This window comes from Tachyglossus aculeatus (assembly GCF_015852505.1).
Source record: "Tachyglossus aculeatus isolate mTacAcu1 chromosome 12 unlocalized genomic scaffold, mTacAcu1.pri SUPER_6_unloc_1, whole genome shotgun sequence".
In the NCBI taxonomy this organism is placed as follows: domain Eukaryota; kingdom Metazoa; phylum Chordata; class Mammalia; order Monotremata; family Tachyglossidae; genus Tachyglossus; species Tachyglossus aculeatus.
The window spans coordinates 11,829,965-11,855,104 of record NW_024044828.1 but is presented as its reverse complement, the minus strand read 5'-3'; the positions used below and the strand labels follow the sequence as shown (position 1 = coordinate 11,855,104).

General features: G+C 44.2%; 1 protein-coding gene across 1 annotated transcript in view; it reads left to right on the top strand.

Annotated features, from left to right (window-relative positions):
- DHTKD1 (dehydrogenase E1 and transketolase domain containing 1) overlaps positions 1–25,140 on the top strand; it is a 30,669-nt gene continuing 5,529 nt past the window's right edge. Inside the window, exons 1-12 of the mRNA XM_038741173.1 lie at positions 1–197; positions 7,451–7,606; positions 8,983–9,194; positions 10,593–10,787; positions 12,748–13,017; positions 16,710–16,881; positions 18,156–18,354; positions 18,718–19,030; positions 19,692–19,776; positions 20,324–20,463; positions 21,548–21,698; positions 22,697–22,803. Coding sequence (XP_038597101.1) covers positions 23–197; positions 7,451–7,606; positions 8,983–9,194; positions 10,593–10,787; positions 12,748–13,017; positions 16,710–16,881; positions 18,156–18,354; positions 18,718–19,030; positions 19,692–19,776; positions 20,324–20,463; positions 21,548–21,698; positions 22,697–22,803 — 2,175 coding nt within the window. The 5' untranslated portion in view covers positions 1–22. The remainder of the gene's footprint in view (positions 198–7,450; positions 7,607–8,982; positions 9,195–10,592; positions 10,788–12,747; positions 13,018–16,709; positions 16,882–18,155; positions 18,355–18,717; positions 19,031–19,691; positions 19,777–20,323; positions 20,464–21,547; positions 21,699–22,696; positions 22,804–25,140) is intronic.

The following is a 25,140-nucleotide window of genomic DNA, read 5'->3' as shown; positions in this document are numbered from 1 at the left end:
CCCGGAGCGGGGCCCGGGCAGCATGGCCTTGGCCGCGGGGGTGGTGGGGAGACGGGGCCTCGGCGGCGGCGTCCCCCCCGCAACGCTCCTCCTCCTCCTCCTCCGGCGCGGCTACCGCACCGAGCGGGGCGTGTACGGCTACCGGCCTCGGAAGGCCGACCACGGCGACACCCGGAGGGCACCGGCCCGCCCGACAGGTCCGTGCCAGGGAGGAGGTGGTGGGGGGGGTGGTGGTAGTGGTGGAGGAGGATTGGCAGGTGGTGGCACTCTATTTATTCATTTATTTTATTTGTACCTATCTGTCCTATTTATTTTATTTTGTTAGTCTGTTTGGTTTTGTTCCCCGTCTCCCCCTTTTAGACTGGGAGCCCGCTGGTGGGTAGGGCCCGTCTCTGTGTGTTGCCAATTTAGACTTCCCGAGCGCTTAGTGCAGTGCTCTGCGCATAGGAAGCGCTCAGTAAATACGATTGATGACGATGGTGGTGGTGGAAGAGGAAAAGGCGGCGGTGGTAGTGGTGGGGGAGGAGCGGGAGGAGGTGGTGGTGGGGGAGGAGGAGGATTGGGAGGTGGTGGTGGTGGAAGAGGAAAAGGCGGAGGTGGTGGTGGAGGAGGAGCGGGAGATGGTTGTACATATTTATTACTCTATTTATTTATTTATTTTTTTTACTTGTACATGTCTATCCTATTTATTTTATTTTGTTAGTGTGTTTGGCTTTGTTCCCTGTCCCCCCCTTTTAGACTGTGAGCCCACTGGTGGGTAGGGCCCGTCTCTATGTGTTGCCAGTTTGGACTTCCCGAGCGCTTAGTCCAGTGCTCTGCGCATAGGAAGCGCTCAATAAATACGATTGACGACGATGATGATGGTGGAAGAGGAAAAGGCGGCGGTGGTGGTGGTGGTGGAGGAGCGGGAGGAGGTGGTGGTGGAGGAGGAGGATTGGGAGGTGGTGGTGGTGGAAGAGGAAAAGGCGGAGGTGGTAGTGGTGGAGGAGGAGCGGGAGATGGTTGTACATATTTATATGGGTGTACATATTTATTACTCTATTTATTTATTTTACTTGTACATATCTTTCCTATTTATTTTATTTTGTTCGTGTGTTTGGTTTTGTTCCCTGTCTCCCCCTTTTAGACTGTGAGCCCACTGGTGGGTAGGGCCCGTCTCTATGTGTTGCCAGTTTGGACTTCCCGAGCGCTTAGTCCAGTGCTCTGCGCATAGGAAGCGCTCAATAAATACGATTGATGATGATGATGATGATGGTGGTGGAAGAGGAAAAGGCGGCGGTGGTAGTGGTGGAGGAGGGAGGAGGATTGGGAGGTGGTGGTGGTGGAAGAGGAAAAGGCGGAGGTGGTAGTGGTGGAGGAGGAGCGGGAGATGGTTGTGCACATTTATATGGGTGTACATATTTTTTACTCTATTTATTTTACTTGTACATGTCTATCCTATTTATTTTATTTTGTTAGTGTGTTTGGCTTTGTTCCCTGTCTCCCCCTTTTAGACTGTGAGCCCACTGGTGGGTAGGGCCCGTCTCTATGTGTTGCCAGTTTGGACTTCCCGAGAGCTTAGTCCAGTGCTCTGCGCATAGGAAGCGCTCAATAAATACGATTGATGATGATGGTGGTGGAAGGGGAAAAGGCGGCGGTGGTAGTGGTGGAGGAGGAGCGGGAGGAGGAGGATTGGGAGGTGGTGATGGTGGAAGAGGAAAAGGCGGAGGTGGTAGTGGTGGAGGAGGAGCGGGAGGTTGGTGGTGGAAGAGGAAGAAGAGGACGTGGTGGAGGAGGAGCGGGAGGTGGGGGTGGTGGGGGTGGAAGAGGAAGAAAAGGACGTGGTGGAAGAGGAATCAATCAATCAATCGTATTTATTGAGCACTTACTGTGTGCAGAGCACTGTACTAAGCGCTTGGGAAGTCCAAGTTGGCAACATGTAGAGACAGTCCATACCCAACAGTGGGCTCATGGTCTAAAAGGGGGAGACAGAGAACAAAACCAAACATACTAATAAAATAAATAGAATAGATGTGTACAAGTAAAATAAATCCTGCTGTAGCTGCAGTACAGAGAAGGTGGTGGAAGAGGAAGAAGAGGACGTGGTGGAGGAGGAGGAGCGGGAGGGGGTGGGGGTGGAGGAGGAGGAGCGGGAGGTGGGGGTGGAAGAGGAATCAATCAATCAATCGTATTTATTGAGCACTTACTGTGTGCAGAGCACTGTACTAAGCGCTTGGGAAGTACAAGTTGGCAACATATAGAAACGGTCCTTACCCAACAGTGGGCTCACAGTCTAGAAGGGGGAAACAGAGAACAAAACCAAACATACTAATGAAATAAATAGAATGGGTATGTACAAGTAAAATGAATGAATAAATAAGTAGAGTAATAAATATGTACAAACATATATACAGGTGCTGTGGGGAAGAGAAGGAGGTGAGATGGGGGATGGAGACGGGGACGGGGGGAGAGGAAGGGAGGGGCTCTGTCAGGGAAGGCCTCCTGGTGGAGGTGAGGTCTCAGTAGGGCCTTGAAGGGAGGAAGAGAGCTAGCTTGGCGGATTGGCAGCCAAGCGCTTGTACTTCCCAAGCGCTCACTACAGTGCTCTGCACACAGTAAGCGCTCAGTAAGTACGATTGAATTGAATGAATGAATGAAAAGGCAGAGGTGGTGGTGGTGGTAGTGGTGGAGGAGGATTGGGAGGTGGTAGTGGAAGAGGAAAAGGCGGAGGTAGTAGTGGTGGAGGAGGAGCGGGAGATGGTGGAAGAGGAAGAAGAGGACGTGGTGGTGGAAGAGGAAGGGGAGGTGGTGGTGGTGGAAGAGGAAGGGGAGGTGGTGGTGGTGGTGGAAGAGGAAAAGGCGGAGGTAGTAGTGGTGGAGGAGGAGCGGGAGATGGTGGAAGAGGAAGAAGAGGACGTGGTGGAGGAGGGGCAGGAGGTGGTGGTAGTGGTGGAGGAGGGGGGGTGGTGGTGGTGGAGGAGAAGCGGGAGATGGTGGTGGAAGAGGTGGAGGTGGTAGTGGTGGAGGAGGAGCGGGAGATGGTGGTGGAAGAGGAAGAAGAGGACGTGGTTTTGGAGATGGTAGTGGAGGAGGAGGAGGAAGAAGAAGTGTCTCTGTCCTTCCCTGTAAGCCCTCCTTGGAGGGTGAATAATAATAATGGCATTTATTAAGCACTTACTCTTTGCAAAGCACTGAATAAAGATGAGACCTCCTTATCCATTTTAAACGCTGAATATCCTTGGACTCCTGAGTAATTTTGATCAGGAGCACTGTACTAAGCTCTTGGGAGAGTATAATAGTATGACAGAGTAGGTGGACCTGTTCCCTGCCCACGAGGGGATTACTGTCTAAAAAAGTCTCTACCTGATATTAAAAGGAGAGATTTCTGTTGGGTGTAAAAAGCCACATGCCCTTCAGACACAAACTTCTGCACACCAAAACTTTCCCTTTTCTAGAGTCACAAGTCCTTCACATAATTTACTGTCAAGTCTGCTTTTGTGCTTGGTGTTACTCCATGTCCCCAAACTGACCCTGTTTCACCACTGACTGTGTTGGTCTCTTTAAACTGTGGGACAAATCTACCCTCAATCATTCATTCATTCAATTGTATTTATTGAGCGATTACTGTGGGCAGAACACTGTACTAAGCACTTGGGAAGTACCATTTGGCAACATAGAGACGGTCCCTACCCAACAGCGGGCTCATAGTCTAGAAGGGGGAGACAGACAACAAAACGAAACATGTGGACAGGTGTCAAGTCATCAGAATAAATAGAAATAAGGCTAGATGCACATCATTAATAAAAAAATAGAATAGTAAATATGCTCTGTTTTCTCCACTGCCTGGAATCGCAATCTTCCAGTTGCTGCATTTAGACAAATTCCTCATTCCATTAGCAATCTCTTTCCTTCCTTGTCTCCACTTCCCCAGTGCCTCCACCCCAAAAGCAACTCTATTAAGAATGCTGATGTTGAGGGCATGGTGGGTGCCAGCCTTATAATTCAAACAATTGTTTATTTAAAAATAAAAGTAGCTCAAGCTACCTTTCTGTTGGGTAGGTAAATCGATGAGATTCATTGGGGATTTTTGAAGCCATAAATACTGAGGTGAGAATTTAGGATTCCAGTTTTCTCCCCAGGCAAATTCCAGTTTTCTCCCCAGGCAACTCTCAAATGATTCCCCTACCTTCCTCTTTATATCGTGTATTTTGCTGAGGCAACAACAAGCAGATCTAAGAACACAATAAGTAAAAGTTTTTGCTAATTAACCAAGGCCACAGTATTCCCCCCCCCATATAATTTATCCTGTGATAAGACTTGAAAAAGATCTTTGGATAGTTGTGCTGGTTAAAGTTTGACATGTGTTTGGTGTGTTCTTTGTAAGCTAACTAATAGTAACAGCGTGTACTTAACCTCCTTGTCAACTCCAGTTTTCAAATTAACTTTGTTATGCTCCTGGCAATTCCTGATTTCAAATGGAGGAAAGGAGATGATGGTGCAGGGTGGGTTTCTAGTGGAGTCAGGTAAAATGGTTAGTGAGTTCGGCTTCACTACCTTGGGGAAGATTTTGTGGATAGTGAATTCAGCTTTACTACCTTGAGGAAGATTTTAAATTGAATACCAATGGGGAACAAAACAAAAAAATCTGAGTAGTTACTCAACTCTGGGATCCATTCTGAGGCCTGCCCCCTAAAATATTTGTATTCTGTATGTATGATAGACCTTCAAAAACAAGTCTGCTTTTTTTTAATGGTATTTAAGCACTTGCTATGTGCCAGACACTGTACTAAGCACTGGGGTAGGTACAAGGTAATCAGGTTGGACATATCAATCAATTAATCAATGGTATTTATAGAGTGCTTACTATGTGCAGGGCACTGTTGTAAGTGCTTGGGAGAGTACAGTACCACAGAGTTGGCAGACATGTTGCTTGCCCACAATGGGCAATATGGAAGGGGAGACAGATAATGATATAAATAAATAATTTGTAATATATAATTTAAAGATATGTACTTAAGTGCTGTGGGGTGGAGGACAGGGCAAATAGCAAATGTCCAAAGGTCATAGATCAAGGGCGGAGATGACACAGAGAGGTGGGGCTCACAGTCTTAACTCCCATATTACAGATGAGATAACTGAGGCCCAGAGAAGTTTAGTGATTTACCTGAGGTCACACAGCAGACAAGTGGCAGAGCCTGGATCAGAACCCATGTCCTTCTGACAGTCAGAACCATGCTCTATCCATTAGGCCACACTCCTTCTCTAAGCTGGTTTTCCTAAAATTGGTGTGTTTTAGCACCCTAGATGTGTAAATGTGTAAATACCAAGCAAGACGCATATGTACAGTCAAAGGAGGGAGGAGGAAAAGCAAAGTTTGAATTTTTTTTAAAGAATTGTGTATCATACAAGAGACATGAAAGAAAGACTATAGAGAGGTTACAGTTGTGATTTCAAATATTTCCTTCATTGTCAAGGAAAGCCAGCTCAATTTGTGCAGATGAAGTGTGTTCTCACTAACAACTGTGTTGTTGGAAGAGTTTGTGTATGTTTTCCAAAAACTTGTGCTAGCAGTACTGCATTTGGACATACAGCACATCAAAAAGCTCCCTGACTCCTTGACTATGTGTGGTGACAGTAGGGAATTTGGTGGAGAACATTGGAACATGTTGTCTGTTTTCTGTCAAAAGAGTAGTTCACAAATGCTAATTTAGCATATAATGCATTCTCGTATGAATACTATCTACCAGCATTGGAAGAACTAGTGTATTTGTATTTCTCTACTGCAGAGCTCTACAAATGTACTGTTTCCAATGAAATGAAGTAAGATTATTTGTGGGTTCAGCCAGTGGTCCATTCAGCTCAATATTCTGTCTCCAAAGAGTGCTTAGAGGAATGATGTGAAGGGTGTCTTCCTTAATAACCACCCTAATTTTTTTCAGATTGGCTTTCTGCAGCCTTAACTTTTCCATCTAGTAAGCCATTAACAACTGTTTGTCTATGAATTTATTCAACCTCCTCTTGAACCTACTGATATTTTCTGCTTGCATAACTTCTGGTGGCAACAGATTACATGTGCTTGCCATCCGCTGTGTGAAGCGTTACTTTTTTGAACACTTTTCCCGTAATGGGTATCCCATTGCCCTGGTGTTGGGGGATTAGGTAAACAGCAATTCTATATCCCCTCAGCCTGTGTTTTTCTCCAGGCAGAGGAGTCCTAAATTTCCTTTTTTTTATGGTATTTGTGAAGCACTTACTATGTGTCAAACACAGTTTTAAGCGCAGGGATAGATATAAGTTAATTAGGTTGGACACAGTACCTGCCTTGCATATGGCTCACTGCGTAATAGGAGGGAGAATTGGAGAACTGAGTCACAGAGAAGTTAACTGATTTGCCCAAAGTCACATAGCAAGCAGTTGGCAGAATTAGTCCTGTGAGTCCCAGGCCCATGCTCTTTCCACTAGGCTATGCTGCTTCTCATTCTTCCGTCATCAACTTGGTTGCTTTCTATACCATGTCCAGTTCTGATATGTCCTGCCAAAGATGCAGGGACCAGAACAGATGGTTTGATGCAGCCTTAACATTCTGTTTTTTGTTTTGTTCTCTATCACCTTCCTTTTGTTGCTCAGCATTCGGTTAGTGTTTTGGGCTGCTGCCACACATTGGATTGATGATTTCTCCATAGCACTTATGTACCCACCTGTAATTTATTTATATTAATGCCTTTCTCCCCCTCTAAACTGAAAGCTTGTTGTGGGCGGAGAATATGTCTACCAACTCTGTTATATTCTCTCCCAAGTGCTTAGTACAGTGCGCTGCCCTCAAATACGATTGATTGATTGATAGTCAGCAATGGGTCTGATAGTCTTTCTTGAGTTGGCTGTCATTTTGCACTTTGAATAAAGCTGTTAGAAAAGAGTTTACATGGATCTTTAATAGTGAATGTTGTACCCACTTGGCAGGCACCATGTCTACTTTTATGTCCAGTAGGGCATCTAAGTGCCCTGCCGGTCCTCAGTTGACTTATGCTGCTGAAGTCCAAGTTCCTGTGGCTGCAGTCAGCCATCTTGCTAAAATGAAGCTCTAAGATAAGCTTCCTTGGGAAGTGGTGGAGTGCCTTTCCCTTCTATCTTTAAGATTAATATCCATTCATCATTCTCGAATAAATCATTCTCGAACACAACCCTAAGGCAGGGGAATGTGAAGACTCCCCTTACTTTGAATGACAGGTTTGTTTTATTGAGGTGATGAGAATAAATCACTTCAGTTGAATTAAAATCTTAATCCCACTTGGTTTTCTTTTTCTCCCTTTGGCCTTAATTTTGGCATTTGGGGGTTTTAATTACCGGGACCAGAGCATATCGCTGCCATAATTAGCTGGTTTTGGGGGGTCCGAAACATTTCTGTACCTTTGCACAGGCCACCTTTAGACAATCAGCACCAACCCACGTTTCTCTTCTCTTTCTGTTTTAGTTGATCATGGCCTTGCCCGTTTAGTAACAGCGTACTGTGAACATGGACATAAAGCTGCCAAAATTAACCCTCTATTTACTGGACAAGCAGTGACGGAGAGCGTGCCAGAAATCCAAGCTCTCACTGAGACGCTTCAAGGCCCTTTTAATACCACAGGTAACTTTTACTCATTGCCCAAGGAAATGCTCGTTGAGGGGTCTGGGTAGATGGGACCTTGATGTCAGAAGACCGTACTGGGATCCTTGGGAACCAAGGGAGTTCAGATGGTAATCAGAAGAGCCCCGGAGCTTTTCCAGTCGGTAATACAGAAGGAATAATTCATGGAATATTCTGAGTCATCTTCCTGTGAATATCTTGTATCAAGCCCTTGTAAATTCAGTCAGTACGTGGTGGGAGAACTGGCCTTGTGTTTTGGGAACAAGACTACACTTGCCAACTTTTTATTTTCAGGGCAGCGGTTTTCAGAACGTGGGAGATGGAGGCAGGAGGCCTTTTGGGGTGGTGGGGTGGGGGGGGGCACCTCAGGGTCCTAGTCGGGTGGATCCCTTGGTCCTGAATCTAGGTAGAGTTGCAAAAAACCCCTGGCCCAATCTAGAGTCCACTGCAGGAGATGTCCAATCTCACCAAAGTAGGACAGTGTTCTGCACACAGTAAGCGCTCAATAAATACGATTAATTGAATGAATGAATGGTTCCTGCCCTTATCGGCCTCCCCGAACCTGGCTTAGCCTGGGGGTGGCTAGAGAGGTCTTAGCCTTGGCGGGGAGAAGGAGGTGGCATGAGTCCAGGCTTGCTGGGGCCTTTCTGGAGGAGAGGGAACTGCAGGATCTGTAATCTTGCAGCTTTGCTTTCTGCTGGTCCCCCTCCGGTTCCCAGGGGCGGGTGCTGGGATGGGGACGTTTCAGTTCTGAGGGCCAGGCACAATCATCCCCTTTGCTCCCTAGGAACTGCCCTTCTACCCCAGGTCAGACCTTTCCTCTGAGTGGTCAATTCCCAGCTCCGATGTCTTTTATGACAAGTGCTTGACTTTCATTTTAAAGTACACGCCAAACCAAGATTCAACTCTGGCCAAAGGCTTCTTACAAAAAAATCTGTGGATCCAAGTTTCAAGAAATCCAAACAGAGCAGGGGACTAGAATGCATATCCTTAACGTGTTGATAAATTCAGACTGGAGACTCGGGAAGATATCGATCAAGACATCATCGCTTCAGATAACAGGAGGTAGTGGGGTGGATAGTGCTGATGGATAGAGCTGTGGCTGGGTAAAGGGAGATGTGGGTTTAACTCTTTGGATAACAGGGCACTTAATCTCCATAAACCTTGCTTTCCCCAATTTGTCTACTGGAAGTACTGTCTTCATTCTTCCTCATAGAGCTGTTGGGAGAAGTAACTTAATAAAGTGCATAGAGTATTTTGAGAGCCTTTGTTGAAAGTGGCGGAGGTGAAAGCATTTATTATGGTTAAATAGTTTGGTTCATGGCTGGTATTCCTCTTCATTTATCATGTATCATTTCCACTTCTTCTTGCCCTAGGGTTGCTGAACATAGGGAAGGAAGAGGCCTCCCTTGAGGACGTGTTAGCCTACCTCAATCATATCTTCTGCGGACAAATCTCTATCGAAACAGCCCAGCTGCAGAGCCAGGAGGAGAAAGACTGGTTTGCTAAGAGGTTTGAGGAGTTGAAAAAAGAGACATTCACGACCGAAGAGCGAAAACACTTGTCCAAACTAATGTTGGAATCTCAGGTACAGGGAAAAACGTGTTCAGCGGGACTCATTTCACACAAGGTTGCCTTAAGTTGCTCTGGTTTTTGGAGGGTAGAAAGGGAATGAGGTCTTCGTTGGACTGCTCTTTTATGTATTTTTTCTGTTGGCAGGAGGGAGGAAGTAGGTTGAGAGTTTAATGAAAGAAAAACATTCTTATGCTTAATAGTTTCCTCTCTGTTTCATTCTTTGCGAAATGTAGTTTCAGGGATGGTACCCTGTTCTTTTAAGCATCCCGTTGACACTGTTGGAGACTGAATAGTCAGTCGCATTTATTGAGCAATGCGTATTCAATTACTCAATTTATTGAGTATGCGAAACACTGTACTAAAGCACTTGGGAGAGTACAGTATAACAATGTAGCAGACACATTCGCTGCCCCAAACGAATCTACAGAGTACAGGGGAAGACTTACAGTAAAAATAAATAAATTATAGATGTATACATAAGTGGGTTATAGTGGATTGGAGAGACCATTGATCTGGCCTGAGAGTCAGAAGGACCTGAGTTCTAATCCAGGCTCTGCAGCTTGTCTGCTATTTGACCTTGGTCAAGTCATTTACCTTCTTTGTGCCTTATTTACCTCATTTGCAAAATGGGGATTAAGACTGTGAAACCCCATGTGGGACATAAACTGTTCCCAACCTGATTATCGTGTACCTGTCTCATCGCGTAGTACAGTGCCTGGCACATAATGAGCACTCAACAAACACCATACAAAAACAACAACTCAGAAATGGCATATTATGCTCCCAGCTAGCAAGAATCTGAGAGATTGCAGATTTCCCAGAGGTCAGTGGCAGAGTAGATTTTAGCCCTTCTGGCAGCCTAGGTTGAAGACCTGGGGATGGCTGTCTTTTCCCCAAATCTTAGGCAGTTTTAGGAAAAGAGTTTCATGCCACTCTTTCCTTGTTAGGGCAATTATACTTATGGTTTCAATCAGCAAGATGCAGTGAGCACCTATTACAGGCTGAGCTCTGTGCTAAGTAAGTGCTTGGAAGAGTACCTTAGAATTAGACATGATCCCTGCCCTGATGGAGCTTACAGTCTAGTGGGGGACACTAAAAATAAATTAGGAGTAGGAGGAAGTGATCAGAGTATTTCTATTCAGAAATGATATGGGAGGTTGTGTGTACTTAGTATTAGGTGATGTGGAAGTGCTGAAGTCCCAATCAGTGGTGACAGTGTATATAAACTGGAGACTAGAAATTATTTCAAGTCCTAATTGGGGTGGGGGGTGTGTGGGTGTGGGTGTCACGGGCTTGGGCATGTTACATAAGAAACTGTTAAGGAACTTGAAGGAAAGGTAGTAGTGTTTTCTTACACATCTTTCAGGTGGCATACCCCTTGGCATTGTTAAAATGTCTTGCTTTATTCCAGGAGTTTGATCACTTCCTGGCCACCAAATTTGCCACAGTCAAGCGATATGGTGGTGAAGGGGCTGAGAGCATGATGGGTTTTTTCCATGAGTTGTTAAAGATGGCAGCCTACAGCGGAGTGACGGATGTCATCATTGGGATGCCCCATCGAGGGAGGCTTAATCTTCTCACAGGTCTGCTACAGTTCCCACCTGAGGTAAGATAAAAACACTCTATTGCTTCTTTCTGACATTAGCTAGAATCTTCTCAGTAATAATAATAATCACCTCTGGGATTTCTACAGCATCTTCCTTCCCAAGAGTTTAAATATTTCCTCATTTGTTATGTCATTTATCACTCATCATCCCAGTGAGGTAAGGTGGGACAGGTAATAATATTGTTGCCACGATCACTCAGCGTGTGGCTGTGCTGGGACTAGAATCCATCTGCCCTGACTCCTAGTCCAAAAATCTTTCTCCTGGGCCAAGCTTCAAGGCCAGAATATAACCCGGGATAAAATTTACTCTTCTCCGCTTTGAAAATCCAACATAGCAAATGCATTATACATGTATCCTGGTGGAGAGAGCCTTGTTTAAGAATTGAAATCTGGCTTCTTAGCCTGTTCTCAGGCTGACTTGCTCTACAGCACTGGCCTGTTCCCTTTTTTGTGGGCCTTGATTATCTGCATCTATAAAGTGCGGATAATCATCTGATCTTCCCTCCTACCTCACAGGGATGACTGAAGGATGGATGAATTTTTCTTTGGAAAGGACAACTTGATGAAGGTACTAGGGAGTTGTGGATTCCCTAACTTTTTTAGATATTTTTGTCCCGTTAAAGAGGGTGCATTTTTAAAAATGATATTTGTTAAGCACATACTTTGTGCCAGGCCCTGTGCTAAGTGCTGGGGTAGATACAAGCTAATCAGGTTGGATACAGTCCATGGCCCACATGGGGTTAATAGGCTCAATCCCCAATTTACTGTTGAGATAACTGAGGCAAGTGAGATAAGTGAAGTGACTTACTGAAGGTCACACAGCAGTCACATGGTGGATCTGGGATTAGAACCCAGGTCCTTCTGAATCCCTGGCCCGAGCTGTATCCACTAGGCCATGCTGTTTTATTACAGAAGCAATACTAACACTACCTTTCATCCCAAGAAGACTGTCCAAGTGACAGCTTTACAAACAGTTGGATCTCTATTTCTCATCTCTGGGCATTTCTATAATCCACCTGTTTTACAAATCTCTGTAAACTTTGGGACTCACTGTAGAATAAAGATTAATAGCTGGGACATTAGTGAGGTCTCAAGTTAATCCAATTTTCTTATTACTATCTACGACTGATAATTTTTTTTAGTATGGTTTGGTGACAAATTTTTTGGAAGTAATTAAACCTTAAAAAAAAAATCCATCACGTTAGATCAACAAAGTGCATTGAGCAGTGCAGTGGCTATGAGACAGTAAAGAACATCTATGTGTTTGAAGCATTGGCCTGGGGAATTTAGATTGTATTCCAGGCTTCACCAATGGTTCATTGTGATTTTGGGACACAGTACACAAACATCTGTGCCTCACTTTCTATGTTAACTTGCCTTGAATCTCATAGTAATGCTGGGAGGATGCCTCAGTTCCCTCAGTTCCTTCATATGTAAAATGGGGATTAAGACTGTGAGCCCCACGTGGGACAACCTGATCACCTTGTATCCCCCCAGTGCTTAGAACAGTGCTTTGCACATAGTAAGCGCTTAACAAATACCATTATTATTATTATTATTATTATGACTGGGGTGATGTTTGTCCTAAACAAAAGAAACTGTAATTGCTGAATATGAAGGGGGACTGTTATTGGGTCAAGCTATAAGTAAACGTAATATAACGTGTTTTTGTGTGTATGCCAGTGAAAACTGACTTCCCCAAAGTATCAAGAGCAAAGAATTAAGCGATCACCTTATGCGCTTCATTTTTGATTAATTTTAAATGTCTATTGCGTTGTGAACTATATATAACATGCAGTTACTTCATTATTCCAGTATCTATATATTTGAGGGTGTGAATCGCATCTCCAGATGCTTGTATCTGTGCTCAACAATAATAAAAGCCCACTGTCTCCACCCATGAAAAGCTATTAAAGCTTACACTGTGGGAGTGTGACCTGTACATACTTGCTCTGAACAGCTGATGTTCCGAAAAATGCGAGGTTTGAGTGAATTTCCTGACAACTTTTCTGCCATCGGAGACGTTCTGTCCCACCTGACTTCCTCCGTGGATCTGGACTTTGGATCTCACCGGCCTCTCCATGTCACCATGTTGCCCAACCCCTCCCACCTCGAAGCTGTCAACCCGGTGGCGGTCGGCAAAACCCGTGGGAGACAACAGTCCCGGCTGGATGGGGATTATTCCCTAGATGTTTCTGCTCAGCCAGGGGACAAAGTAATCTGCCTACAGGTACCTTGAACTTCTCTTTCTTTTGCCAAAGGAGAATGTCAGGGTTAATAGCAGTAGTAATAACAGTATTTATTAAGCCCTGTACTACACTCTGGGAAAAATGGGTAATAAGACCTGGTCCCTGGTTCTCAAGGGGCTCACGATCCAAAAATATCACGGGGAGGAGACTGTCGACAGACACATAAGGAGAGGGTTGATTGTTTTCGAAGAGGATGAATCTGGACCGGGGGAAGAAGGTTACTAAAAGAAGACACCTCTTAACACTGTCAGCACCATATTTGAGGACCCATCTCCAAGAAATTGACTTCCATCTGGGGTTTCCAAGCGTGTTTTCCAACTCACCAGAGTTGTGAATTTGTGTTGTTCATCCATCTGCCTCTTTCAAAAAAAAAATATTTGTGATGTGTAAGGGCTTACTACGTGCCTAGCACTGGAGTAAATACAAGATAATCAGATCTGGATGCAGTCCCTGTCTCATGTGGGACGCACAGCCTAAGAGGGAGTAACCCCCATTTTACTGATGAGGAAATTGGAGCACAGAGAAATTGAGTGACTTGGCCAAGTTCCCACAGCAGGGAAGTGGCAGAGCCTGGATGAGAACCCAGGTCTCTTCCTCCAGTCCTGTGCTCTTTCCACTAGGTCATGCTGCTTCTCATGAAGAAATATGTCATTTCCCTGAATTACAACAGTTTAGGGATGCTGCTTGGATGTGCCCAGGAAAATGAGCAGATATTTCAATTTTCTTCTGGAGCCTGGTGGGGAGAAGAGAGTTTAGTCAGAAGTCAGGAGGGAGTGGTGTGCTGCCCTGATTTGGTCTCTGCTTTTGTTCCAGATGTCTTCTGTCACACTGAAACCATGCAAGCATGGTTTTGTTTTGTCAGAGCTACACAATTCCTCTTTCTGCAGGCAGGGGCCTTTCTCTGCTATCCCCTCTATTTGATTTGTCCTTGTCTTGGTGAATCACTAAATCCTGAATTGTGCCAAATGAAAATGGAGACAGTTTGACTTAGGGAAAAGTGACAGAAATAGGAGGTTTGTCTTCCTGTGCCACACATTCTTATTTGCTATAGAATATCCTTCTGAAATATCTCGGTCCCTATTTTACCCAGGTGTTTCAGTTTCCTGTTGGAATCGAACCCTTATTATCTGTTCTTATGGCTCTTGATGAATTGGTGGTGCTTCAGCTATGAGCTCTTTGTCCAGAGACATTTCCCCGAAGACTAGGACTCTCTCTTTGTGACCCAAGGCAAGATTGATAATCTTCAGGAAACTCAGGGAGCAAGGAATGACTTCTCCTGACCTGTCTAAAATGGCTTCTATGTTTTTCGTTTGGGTTTTTTTTAGTTGAAAATAACTTCATTTTTTATCTGGGATCATGACCACAGATGATTACAAAAAAAAAAGGGGGGGGGGGAACAAACCTTTTTTAAAAAAAAAAAACACACAAAAAAAACCAAATAACATCCTTACAGAGTGGCCAGTTGTCCTTCCATTTTTCCCTTCTGCTGCACAGCTAATTCCGCAGGTTCTATGGCTGCTCTGGCTTCCTCTTTGCTCCTTTGTACAGTTCAGGGTATTGTTTTTTTTTTAGATTTACAGTGGGACCCGCTTATCTCTGAGATTGAGATTGCCTCTCCTTAGGCTCCCACAAAGGAATAATTCCACCAACAGGCCCTAGACTCCTATCTTAAAGAACCAGAGGGAGAGTTTTCTCAGCAGCATCGTTGCCCCCAAACTGCCAGACTAGTTCTATAAGCTCCAGCAGTAGTAGCCCACTAATTCTTGAAAGGGGCTTTAAGCTTCCCTTTCTGGCCTGCTGGATTTTTAACTATGTGCTTTATTCCCTTGTGTACATTCATCACCAAAACATTTGCATGAAGAGCATGCTTTTAATAAAATTAGATTTGTATGTTTTAATGCCAAGAATCACAAGGCTATGATTAAGTGACTCAGTTTTATGACAAGATGTTAACCAAAGAAATGAACAATAGTTGCTCTTGCAGGTTGGCTTTTTTTTTTTTAAGGGAGTAGGTGGGAGGCTATGCCCTCTGCTAAACCTCTCCAACTTCTTCATTCCCAAGCTGAGAACAGAACAGAGCCGGAGATTTTAGAGGGGGCACTTAACAAATACCATGAAAAGCAGGTGGCTAGTTTAGAGCATTGTTTTCAAACAGAAAATGAGAGTTATGAGAGGTTTGTGGAGATTTTGCTGCAGAGCTCCAAACGTCTCTGTTGTTGCAGCAGCAGTGGATGGGGCTTGAATGACTGTAGTCTCTTCAAGGGCTGACACCAAATTTTATTCTTCCTCAACAACTCCCCACAACCCCAAGTATGGTGCTCTGCATCCAGTGGACATTCAGTCAGGACTATAGATTGACTTTATGTGGGTTCACTCACACTTCTGGGATTTCAATCTGCTCCCTGCATTCTCTTTCTCCCAGCCTTTAAAAGGGGCTGTAATGTCTGGAGGGCAAGATCTGTGGATATTTCTGCATTTTACAATGAATGGATCTCATCCAGTCAGGTCAGCGGTCTACTTTATAGAGAACTCCCTTCATGAACCAAAACATTCTTTTGGAGGGGGCGGCGGGGGACTTTGTTTGGTTTTGTTTCTGATAGATTGTGTGTTTTTTTTTTTCTGTATCCTCCCTCCCTCTCCTCCTCCAGGAGTGAGGTCACCGCAGTTAGAATTTTTGGGTTTGTGAGAAATCCACCCTCCTGAGCCTCTTCACTGGACAAAGAGGCAGGTGGCACTTTGAAGAACAACATCATTCAATTCCAAAGGCTTTTCATTCACTTCCAGCCTTTGGGTGTTAGTGCAGCCACATTGATTTCTCTGGTTAACCATACCTTACATTTTTTTCTTCTTGGTTCAGTAATCGGTTGCTTTTCATCCTGAAGATGGGCGAGCTCCAATTCCATTCTCCTGCAGTTTCCCCTGTCTGTTCTGTCCCCGCAGTGTCTCCGCCACTGGCCTGATTCAAAGCATCACCTAGTGACTTACCTGAAAGGACTTAGGTGTGCTAAAGCAAAAGGGCGGTGTGTCTTCAGTATTGCCACCTTTCTATATCATTACCATTTCTTCCTTAAAGCCTCTTTCTCCCTTCATATGGGGGAGAAATGATCCTCTCCTCCCACCCATTTGCCTTCCCACCATGTCTTTTGCCCTGCACTCTTGTCTTCTGGCAGTACCAGCTAGCAGTCGCATTGCAGGCTAGATGATGTCAGGCAAACAAGCTGTATTTGGGGTGTGGGGAGTGAGGGGGAGGAAAAGGGAGGGAAAGGGACATTGAGCAATCCATCGTTACTGCCTGGCAGGTTCCTTGTCTCTCAAGCTGTTTTTTTATGAATCCCTCGCTAGAGCTGTCTATTTCTCTCCGCTAACTGTTCCTGCTGTTTGAGTGATCTTGTGTTCAGTCACGTGTCTGCAGTAGATTATAGATGTGCTATGCCTGTGTGCCAGTGATGGAGGGGACAGGGTGAGTGGATCAACCAGTGGTTTTGAGATTAGAAGGGTCCCTTTACCATAATTCTCATGTAGGGAAAGGAGAGAAGGTGGAGTTAAACCTCCGAGTGCACTTTAACTATTCAGTAAAATCTCATATCTGGGGTTTTATTTAAAAAGGGTATTTTTAATCCTGTAATTCCACCCTAACAGTTAAATATATCACATTCTTTTTTCTATAATCTAGGTTCACGGTGATGCTTCTTTCTGTGGTCAAGGGATTGTTCCTGAAACGTTTACCCTCTCTAATCTCCCACATTTCAGAGTTGGTGGAAGTATCCATCTGATTGTTAATAACCAGCTTGGTTACACGACTCCAGCAGAAAGAGGACGGTCTTCCTTATATAGTAGTGACATTGGTATGTACCCCAGAGAGAGAGTGAGACAGGTGGGTGCATGCAGAAGGGCTATTCCAGAAGGGCCTTCTTAGGCTATTGAACATTTTAGTGCATTTCCGTCTTCCATAGGATGATGAAGAAAGTTCAAAAATGCCAAACTGAACATAATTGAACTGAGCGGTCTTGACTCTCTAGCTGGTTATGACAAGACCTCCACGTTAGAAATGACCAATAGCTTTTGAGAATGCAACTCATCGCCAATGACAACGGGGGCTGTGTTCCCTAGCCGGTCTTGCTGTGTGGAGAATAAAGTTAACAGGGAATCCACCGCCTTGATTTAGAATCCTGTTTAAGGCGGGAGAATCTGGGACAAGAGGGACTGAGCTACCAGTTATCTGTTTCCTCTAATCCAGAAGCTGCAGGAATCCTCTAGGTTGAGATAAAGATGGGATATGTCCATACTACATGCACAGAAGGCCCGCCATCCCTGGACATTCACTTCCCTATTTTTTGAGTCTTAGGAGAACTTAAGTTTGTTTATAACAAGCTTAAGATATTATGACCTAGCTTGCATTTGTATGGCTGAATGTTTGAGGATTGGCAGAGCCCTGTATCCAAACTATCGAATCTCAAACTCAAAAAAAACTGACCATGACAAACTTTACTTGCCATTGCCTTGGGGACACCACATTTTAGATTTCTGATGCAGCATGGTGTAGTGGATGGAGCTCAGGCTTGGGAGTTGGAAGGTCGTGTGTTCTAATCCCAACTCCGCCCCTTGTCTGCTGTGTGGCCTTGGGCAAGTCACTTCACTTCTCTGTGCCTGTTACCTCATCTGTAAAATGGGGATTTAAACTGTGAGCCCCTCGTGGGACAACCTGATTACCCTGTATCTACCCCAGCGTTTAGAGCAGTGCTTGACACATAGTAAGCGCTTAACAAATACCATTATTATTATTATTATTATTTTCATTGTCTGCATTAAGGTTGGTCGGCACCTGTATGACAAGCTTTAAGCCTGTCTCTGCGTTTGCCTCTCTAGTTTGAGTCCCTGGGGCCTGCGGTTGTTAGGGCTTTGTGAATCTAGGTTCTGTGTGTTGTTTTGTTTTTGTGGTTTTCTTTTTTTGAGGAGCCCTGTCTTCTTCCAGGAAGTCTGTTTTTGGGAAATGATGGGAGGGAGTGGTACTTCACCATGGCATGCTCTCCAACCAGTAGATCTTTGGATATGAAGAAGGGAGCAGAAGTCCATGTCTGTGACTGGCCAGATGGCCTCAATTCCTCTCTCTGTACTGCAGGTAAGATTGTTGGGTGCGCTATCGTTCATGTCAACGGGGACGACCCTGAGGAGGTGGTCCGGGCCACCCGGCTGGCTGTCGAATACCAGCGACAGTTCCGCAAGGATGTGATTGTGGATCTGCTGTGCTACCGCCAGTGGGGCCACAATGAACTGGATGAGCCCTTCTTTACCAATCCAGCCATGTACAAGATTATCAGGTAGGTTGATAATTAAGATCCAGTTAACCGGTCCATACCCCCTAGCTATAGTGTTTTCTGGATACTTGGTAATTACCTCCCCAAAGTTCCCAAAATCCCAGCTAGGCAGCCAAGAAGTCATTAGCTCATTTTACAGAGGAGGAAAACTAGAAACAGAATTGATTTGTCTGTATGATGTGCAGAAGATTCCTCCAGTCAAGATGCCTCACTTGGCTCTATCACTTGGACTTTCTACTCCCGTTTCCAACTAGTGGGAGCCCTGCTACCTATACCACCCTGTAGTCTGTCAGGGTTGCCGATAGCTGATTAAGATGCAGTAGAAGATGCATGTAGAATGAGTTTGTTTCCCTTTTACCTGGACAGATCCCGGAAGAGTATCCCAGACACATACGCAGAGCACCTCATAGCCCACAGGCTCATGACCCAAGAGGAGGTAGCTGAACTGAAGACCTCCTATTACACTAAGTTGAATGACCATCTGGCCAACATGACACTCTACAGTCCACCTGCCACCAACCTGCAGGCCCACTGGCGAGGTCTGGTGGAGCCATCTGCCAGGATAACGACCTGGGACACCGGCGTGCCTATCGACCTCCTGCAGTTTGTTGGCGTGAAGTCAGTGGAGGTGCCCGAGGAACACCAGATGCACAGCCACCTCCTGAAGATGTACGCTCAGGTAGGTCTCTCTGCCCTTTGAGGGGCCAATTCACGCCACAGAGGGTGTCTCCCTTTTGTTTTGTCTTGGCCGAGGCTGGCTTTGGCTTCCCAAATTGTTGAAACGTTGGCATGTCCTGCATAGTGGATTGGTGAGGCCTACTCTTGGACGGGCAGGGCGCCTGGGCCTGCCATTGCCATTTTGTGAATTTGCCTGGAGAGAGATACCAGCTTATCAGTTTTGTCTATTAATCCTAGTCTCCGTTTTCTTTTTATAATATTGATGGCATTTATTAAGCGCTTACTCTGTGCAAATCACTGTTCTAAGCTCTGAAATCTGTTGACACACCATCCGTTTGATCTGTTTGCACTCCCAATGTTTTGAGACCTGGTGGGACAGAGGAGGATCTTTTTTATTTGAGTTTAAAAAAAGTTGGTTTAAAATTAAACTTGAGTTATTAAGCCACTCACAGTAGTTGCTCACTTAAGTACCATCGACTGACTGTCGTCTGACATCCCTGAATGTTCTCCATTTCCTTAGCTTGGGATGACAATAACAATAAGCGTAATAATAGTAACAGATCACGCTCTGTAAATTATGAAATGCCGGTATCTGCTAAGACTCAAACATACTGAAACTAAATGAAAATTTTTGGTTTTTTTGTTCTTCTCCCATTACACAGTCCAGAATAGAGAAAGTGAAGGAGGGGGTGAAGTTGGACTGGGCCACAGCAGAAGCTTTGGCTTTGGGCTCATTACTTGCTCAAGGTAAGAGGCACCTCTCTGTTAGTCTGTTCAGCTAGTGTAGAAAAACTAGTGTTCAGCCTGTAAAATGGATATTATCTTGCTAAAACCCTCTGATTTTGGTGAGGTATCCTGATATTTCTCCTTTTTCCCTAACTGGAGTAGTTGATTCAAATGTAATTTCTTCTCGGATGGCAGAAAGAATCTTTAATAAGTCATCTCTGAAATGTAAATTCTTTAATATCTTTCCCTGATGGTCCAACCCTGACTGGAGCTGCCCAGATTAAACTCTGAACTCCCCCAAATTGATGTACATGGGCCGACTATTTGGGCTTCTCCTCTCTCCATTAACTGTGGTTCCAGGGACCCAAGCTATGTTTTGTGATTACACGGAGGAGCTTTATATCCTCTTATCATGCGTTCGGCATGTTGCCCTAAGAAGGGCTCTTAGCATGGGCAGATTTGCCTCTCGCCAACCTTCGTGACCATCGTCCTTTATCTCCCTTCAGCCATCATTACTGTATGGTCTCTCTAAGGGAATATGGTTTTGTTCTGTCTTTGCTTGCTCGAGGTTTTAATGTCCGTCTGAGTGGTCAGGATGTTGGCCGGGGAACTTTCAGTCAGCGTCACGCCATGGTGGTGTGTCAGAAAACTAATGACACCTTCATCCCCCTGAACCACATGTCGCCTGAACAGAAGGGCTTCCTCGAGGTAGGATGGGTCGCTAGTCTGTGCTCTATGACTTGGTTTCCCGGAGTGCTGGTTCTGAACTTTTTGTACAGAGTAGAATTTCTCTCTCTGTATAGGCTTTCTGATCAATCCCTACACTTTGATAGAACGACATTATGTAATTGGCCCTTAATATGTATTTTTCTCCCTCTGGTTTATTCCTCCAAATCCTGACTTTAAGCTTGGGGCAGCTCCTTATAACTATCTCTGTATGGGCTTTTTTTTTTTTTTAATGGTATTTGTTAAGCGCTTACTGTGTGCCAGGCACTGAACTGAGTGCTGATGGGGTATAGATACAAACTAATCAGGTTGGACACAATCCATGTTTTACAGATGAGGTAACTGAGGCACAGAGAAAAGTGACTTCCCCAAGGTCAATACAGCAGACAAATGACAGATGGGAAGGCTTGCAAGATTTCTATTCTCAGAGCCCGTCACATTTTTCTTTTGTGAAAGTATTTAGTCTATGATCAACCAGGAAGTTGTCTTCAGAGCCTCTGGAAATGCAAATGAACTCATGACTAAGTATGATTATGTCCTCCTTATAAAAACCATATAAAAAGCTCTCAAAATGAAGCTGAAGAAAATAAATATATCTCCTATGTATGGGGTCAGCCAGATGCTACTGTAAGCTTTTCTCTTTTATCTACTCCAGCACCTAGTACAGTGCTTGGCACCTATCACTTGCTTAGCAAGTACCACGATTGCTGTTATTTTTCTTAGAAGTCCTTTGTTTTTGATTTTACAAAGTGTTTTATGACACGTACATTGTCCTTGCATAGGCAGAAGGCAGTTAACAAACCCTTCACCTGTTTTTTTCCCCTCTCTCTTTATAACCATGAAGTTAACTTGTAGGGTTGACCTGCCTGCTTGGTGTTTATACATGGGACTGGGGGAATTATATGGGAAAACAGCTTTCCTTTAACTCTCTCTTTTTCAAAAGGACTCCTGCCTTCTACTAACTGGTCCAGTTTTGGAATTTTCATTATTCTCTCATAGTTCCTAGAGAAGTGTTTCTCTGTATTTGCTTTCCTCCTCCTGCCATGGTGCCATTTTTCTGCACTAGGTAAGCAACAGCCCATTGTCCGAAGAGGCCGTGTTGGGTTTTGAATATGGGATGAGCATCGAGAGTCCCAAGTTATTGCCTCTCTGGGAGGCTCAATTTGGCGATTTCTTTAACGGCGCCCAGATCATATTTGACACGTTTATCTCTGGAGGTGAGTATGGTCAGCATTCCCACATCATGCAGACAGACTCTAAAATGGGCACTTCAGCTTTGCTACTTGTTTGCCGTATGACCTTGGGCAAGCCATTTAACTTGCCTCAGTTTTCTCATCTGTAAATGGGGATGGAATTCTGTTCTGCGTTCCCCTTTGCCTGTGAGCTCCATGGGAGACCTGGGTTGCATTGAATATGACTGTATTGTATCTACCCCAGTGCTCGGTACAGTGCTTGGCCCAGAGCAAATGCTTAACAGATACTATAGTTACGATTGTTAGACTTTAAAAAAATTGGTATTTAAGTGCTTTCTGTGAGCCAAACACCACACTAAGTGCTGGGCTAGATACAAGATAATCTGGTTGGACATAGTCCTTGTCCCTCATTGGATTTCCAGTCTAAGTAGGAAGGGAGAGCAGATATTTTACTTTAAAATGGATGCATGTTTGCAGTGGCATAAGTAAAGAAGGCAGCGGGGACCACCACCCTTAGTGCAGCTTGGGAAGGGATGCAGAAAGAAACCCTGGGTAGTCAATCCTTCCTCTGCCTGGACCTCACTACTTCAGACCGACTTCTGGGAGGCAGAGGTGGGAGGGTGTTTATTTTGCTGTTTTGCTGGTGCATCTGCATTTGGGTCAAACCTCATTTTGGCCTGTGCTGAGCAAGGAACAGCTCTCATCCCTCATCCCCTCTTCTACAGCTGGAAGTGCAGCTTTGTGGAAAGAGCATGGGCAGGGAGTCAGGAGACCTGGGTTCTAATCCTGGCTTCACCACTTACTTGCTGTTGTGACCTTGGGCAAGTCACTGAACATCTCTGTGCCTCAGCTTCCTCATCTGTAAACTGGGGCTCAAATACCTGTTCTCCCTACTCCTTACACTGCGAGCCCCATGTAGGACAGGGTTGTATCTAATCCGGTTGTATTGTAGCTACCCAAGCACTTGGCAGAGAGTGCTTGCCACATAGCATTTAACAAGTATCAAAAAACTATTATTCTAGGTGAATCTAAGTGGCTCCTACAGAGTGGCATTGTGATTCTTCTTCCTCATGGCTACGATGGTGCTGGGCCTGATCATTCCTCCTGCCGAATGGAGCGCTTCCTGCAGGTAGGCCTAGCATGCACTTGAGGCTTTGAGCCCTGTAGGACCACTGTCCCCAGGGGATCCTTTGCTTCAAGTAACTGAGAGCTGGGGGATCAGGGAAGGTCCTTCCCTGACTAAGTCCTCATTTCCTCTTCTCCCACTCTCTGCTGCATCACCCTTGCACTTGGATTTGCTCCCTTTCTTCACCCCTCTCTCATCCCCTCAGCATTTATGTACGTAACCATACTTGATTTATAATCCTGCCTTCCCCCTCTCTAGATTGTCAACTCATTGTGGGCAGGTGTCTTGTCTACCAACTCTGTTATATTGTACTCTCCCTAGCACCTAATACAGTGCTCTGCACACAGTAAGCACTCAATAAATATGATTGAAACAACTGAAAGATGGCTTGAAACACTTGCCCTTGGTTAAAAGATTTTATTTGATATTTTGGAAAAACTAAGACAGGACAGTAAGAAAATCTAGATAATGGCTCAATTTTCCTTTTTTTTTTTGCTATTTTGCTACTGGCAGACTTGTAGCATCAAGAGCTCCTTAAATCATTATGAATTTAAGTTCTGAATTATAGGTAGGATATGCGTTTTTGAGTTTTAAAAAATATAATTTGGAGGTAATTGCTGCATTTTACTTTTTAAAAAGTTTGGGTAAAAATGTAGTTTAATTTTTTTTAAATGTGGGTTCTTATTTTTTATTTTTTAAAAAAACGAAAAGATGCCTCTTTGGTAAATGATTCTACAGCAGTATTACTCTTTTATAGAATTAATAAGTGACGAAATGGTTAAACAGATACTCAACATCAAACTTATTTGTTGTAAACGTAACAATGTTAAGGCAACCATTTTAACTTAGGATTTAAGACCTCATTCCCAAACTTAAATAATATCCACATTTTGGTTTTGAGGTGAGGGTGTGGCAAGGAGCAGTCATGACATTCATCCAAGAGATGAGCAGAAGCTAACTTTGGGGTATCCAAGGTAATTCCAGATTCTTTGCAAAGTGGGGAGAAAGTAAAATCCTGTAGTAAAAAAGTATCTGACATGTAAAATGACCAAATCTTCCAGGTACCACATTCCAAGATAGAGATTGGTTCCTGGTAAGTGACCATTTTGACACTTCATCAGAAAACTGCACTAATGTAAACCAATTATCTGAGGTAAAATCAGAATGTATTTGCCAAGTGGCTTAACTTTGTGGTGGTGAAAATGTTATGAAAAACTTAATATTTAATGTTGGATTATTTTTAGCACTTAATCCCAATTGATTTGGGTGTGAGAAATCCAGTTACATTAGATATGACCCTAAAAATCCACAACCTAGTTTTCCAATCCCTCTAGCTGAACAGTTTTATGAGAGCCTCTCTCTAAGTTGCTGGTTTTGCACAGGACATTATCCAGGAATGACTTATGCAATGTTGACTTGGGAGCCTGTGGAGAAATGAGAAACCTGTGGTTTGAGGAAAAGAATTGCCCATTGGGAAGTGTGGCTTTGGTGTCCATTTTACTTTGGATTTTTTTCCATGCCTCCTTTTGCTTTAGAAACATACATTTTCCTTCAGGGCTGAAGGGATCCGTGAACCAGTTTTGAGAACTACATCAGCAAAGCACTTGCAAGCCGCTTCTCACACTATCATTTTAAGAGGTCACGTGAAGACTGTGGAAAATGCAGGATTTGGGCCTGAATTTCGTAAACATAAATTCAGATCTGAGAATAGGTGTGTGCCTCCACACAGTCTGGAATTTTCCTAAGGTTTTTCTGCCTAGGTGATCGATGTGCACCCAGGCCTCTTGTAGTGCCGGAGTTTTACGGTCTTGGAAAACCCTGCTTTAAGAAAGCTTGAGCTATAATGCCTACCTGTTCCAAAATCATGCATGCACATAAAACATTTCTTTTGATGCTACAGCATGGTATACCCTGGCAGGCTTTTTTTGTCAGATGAACTTTCCCTAATTCCCTAAAAATACCTTGTTGTGGTCCTAAGGAAAAGTTTCCTGGAGGTCATTGGTCTAAAGCACAATTAAAATGCTAATTCAGGAAAGGGGAAAATAAATTACATATGCATATTAAAAAATTCAGTATGACTTTAAATTCCATGGCATGCCATGGAAAGTCGAGATCAATCACTCAGTGGTAATTATTGAGCGCTTTCTGAGTTCAGAGCAAGCTACACTGAGTCTTCCCATAATGTGTGTTCTCCCTGTGAGTTCAGTTTTAAATTTTATTACTGTTTTCCAGGTTTTCATTTCTTCACATTACTCTAGTGTCTCTCACCAATTCATAACCATTGATCTGGGAGAGACACAATTGGTGGAAGCAAAGTGGCCAGAGAAGCAGTGTGGCCTA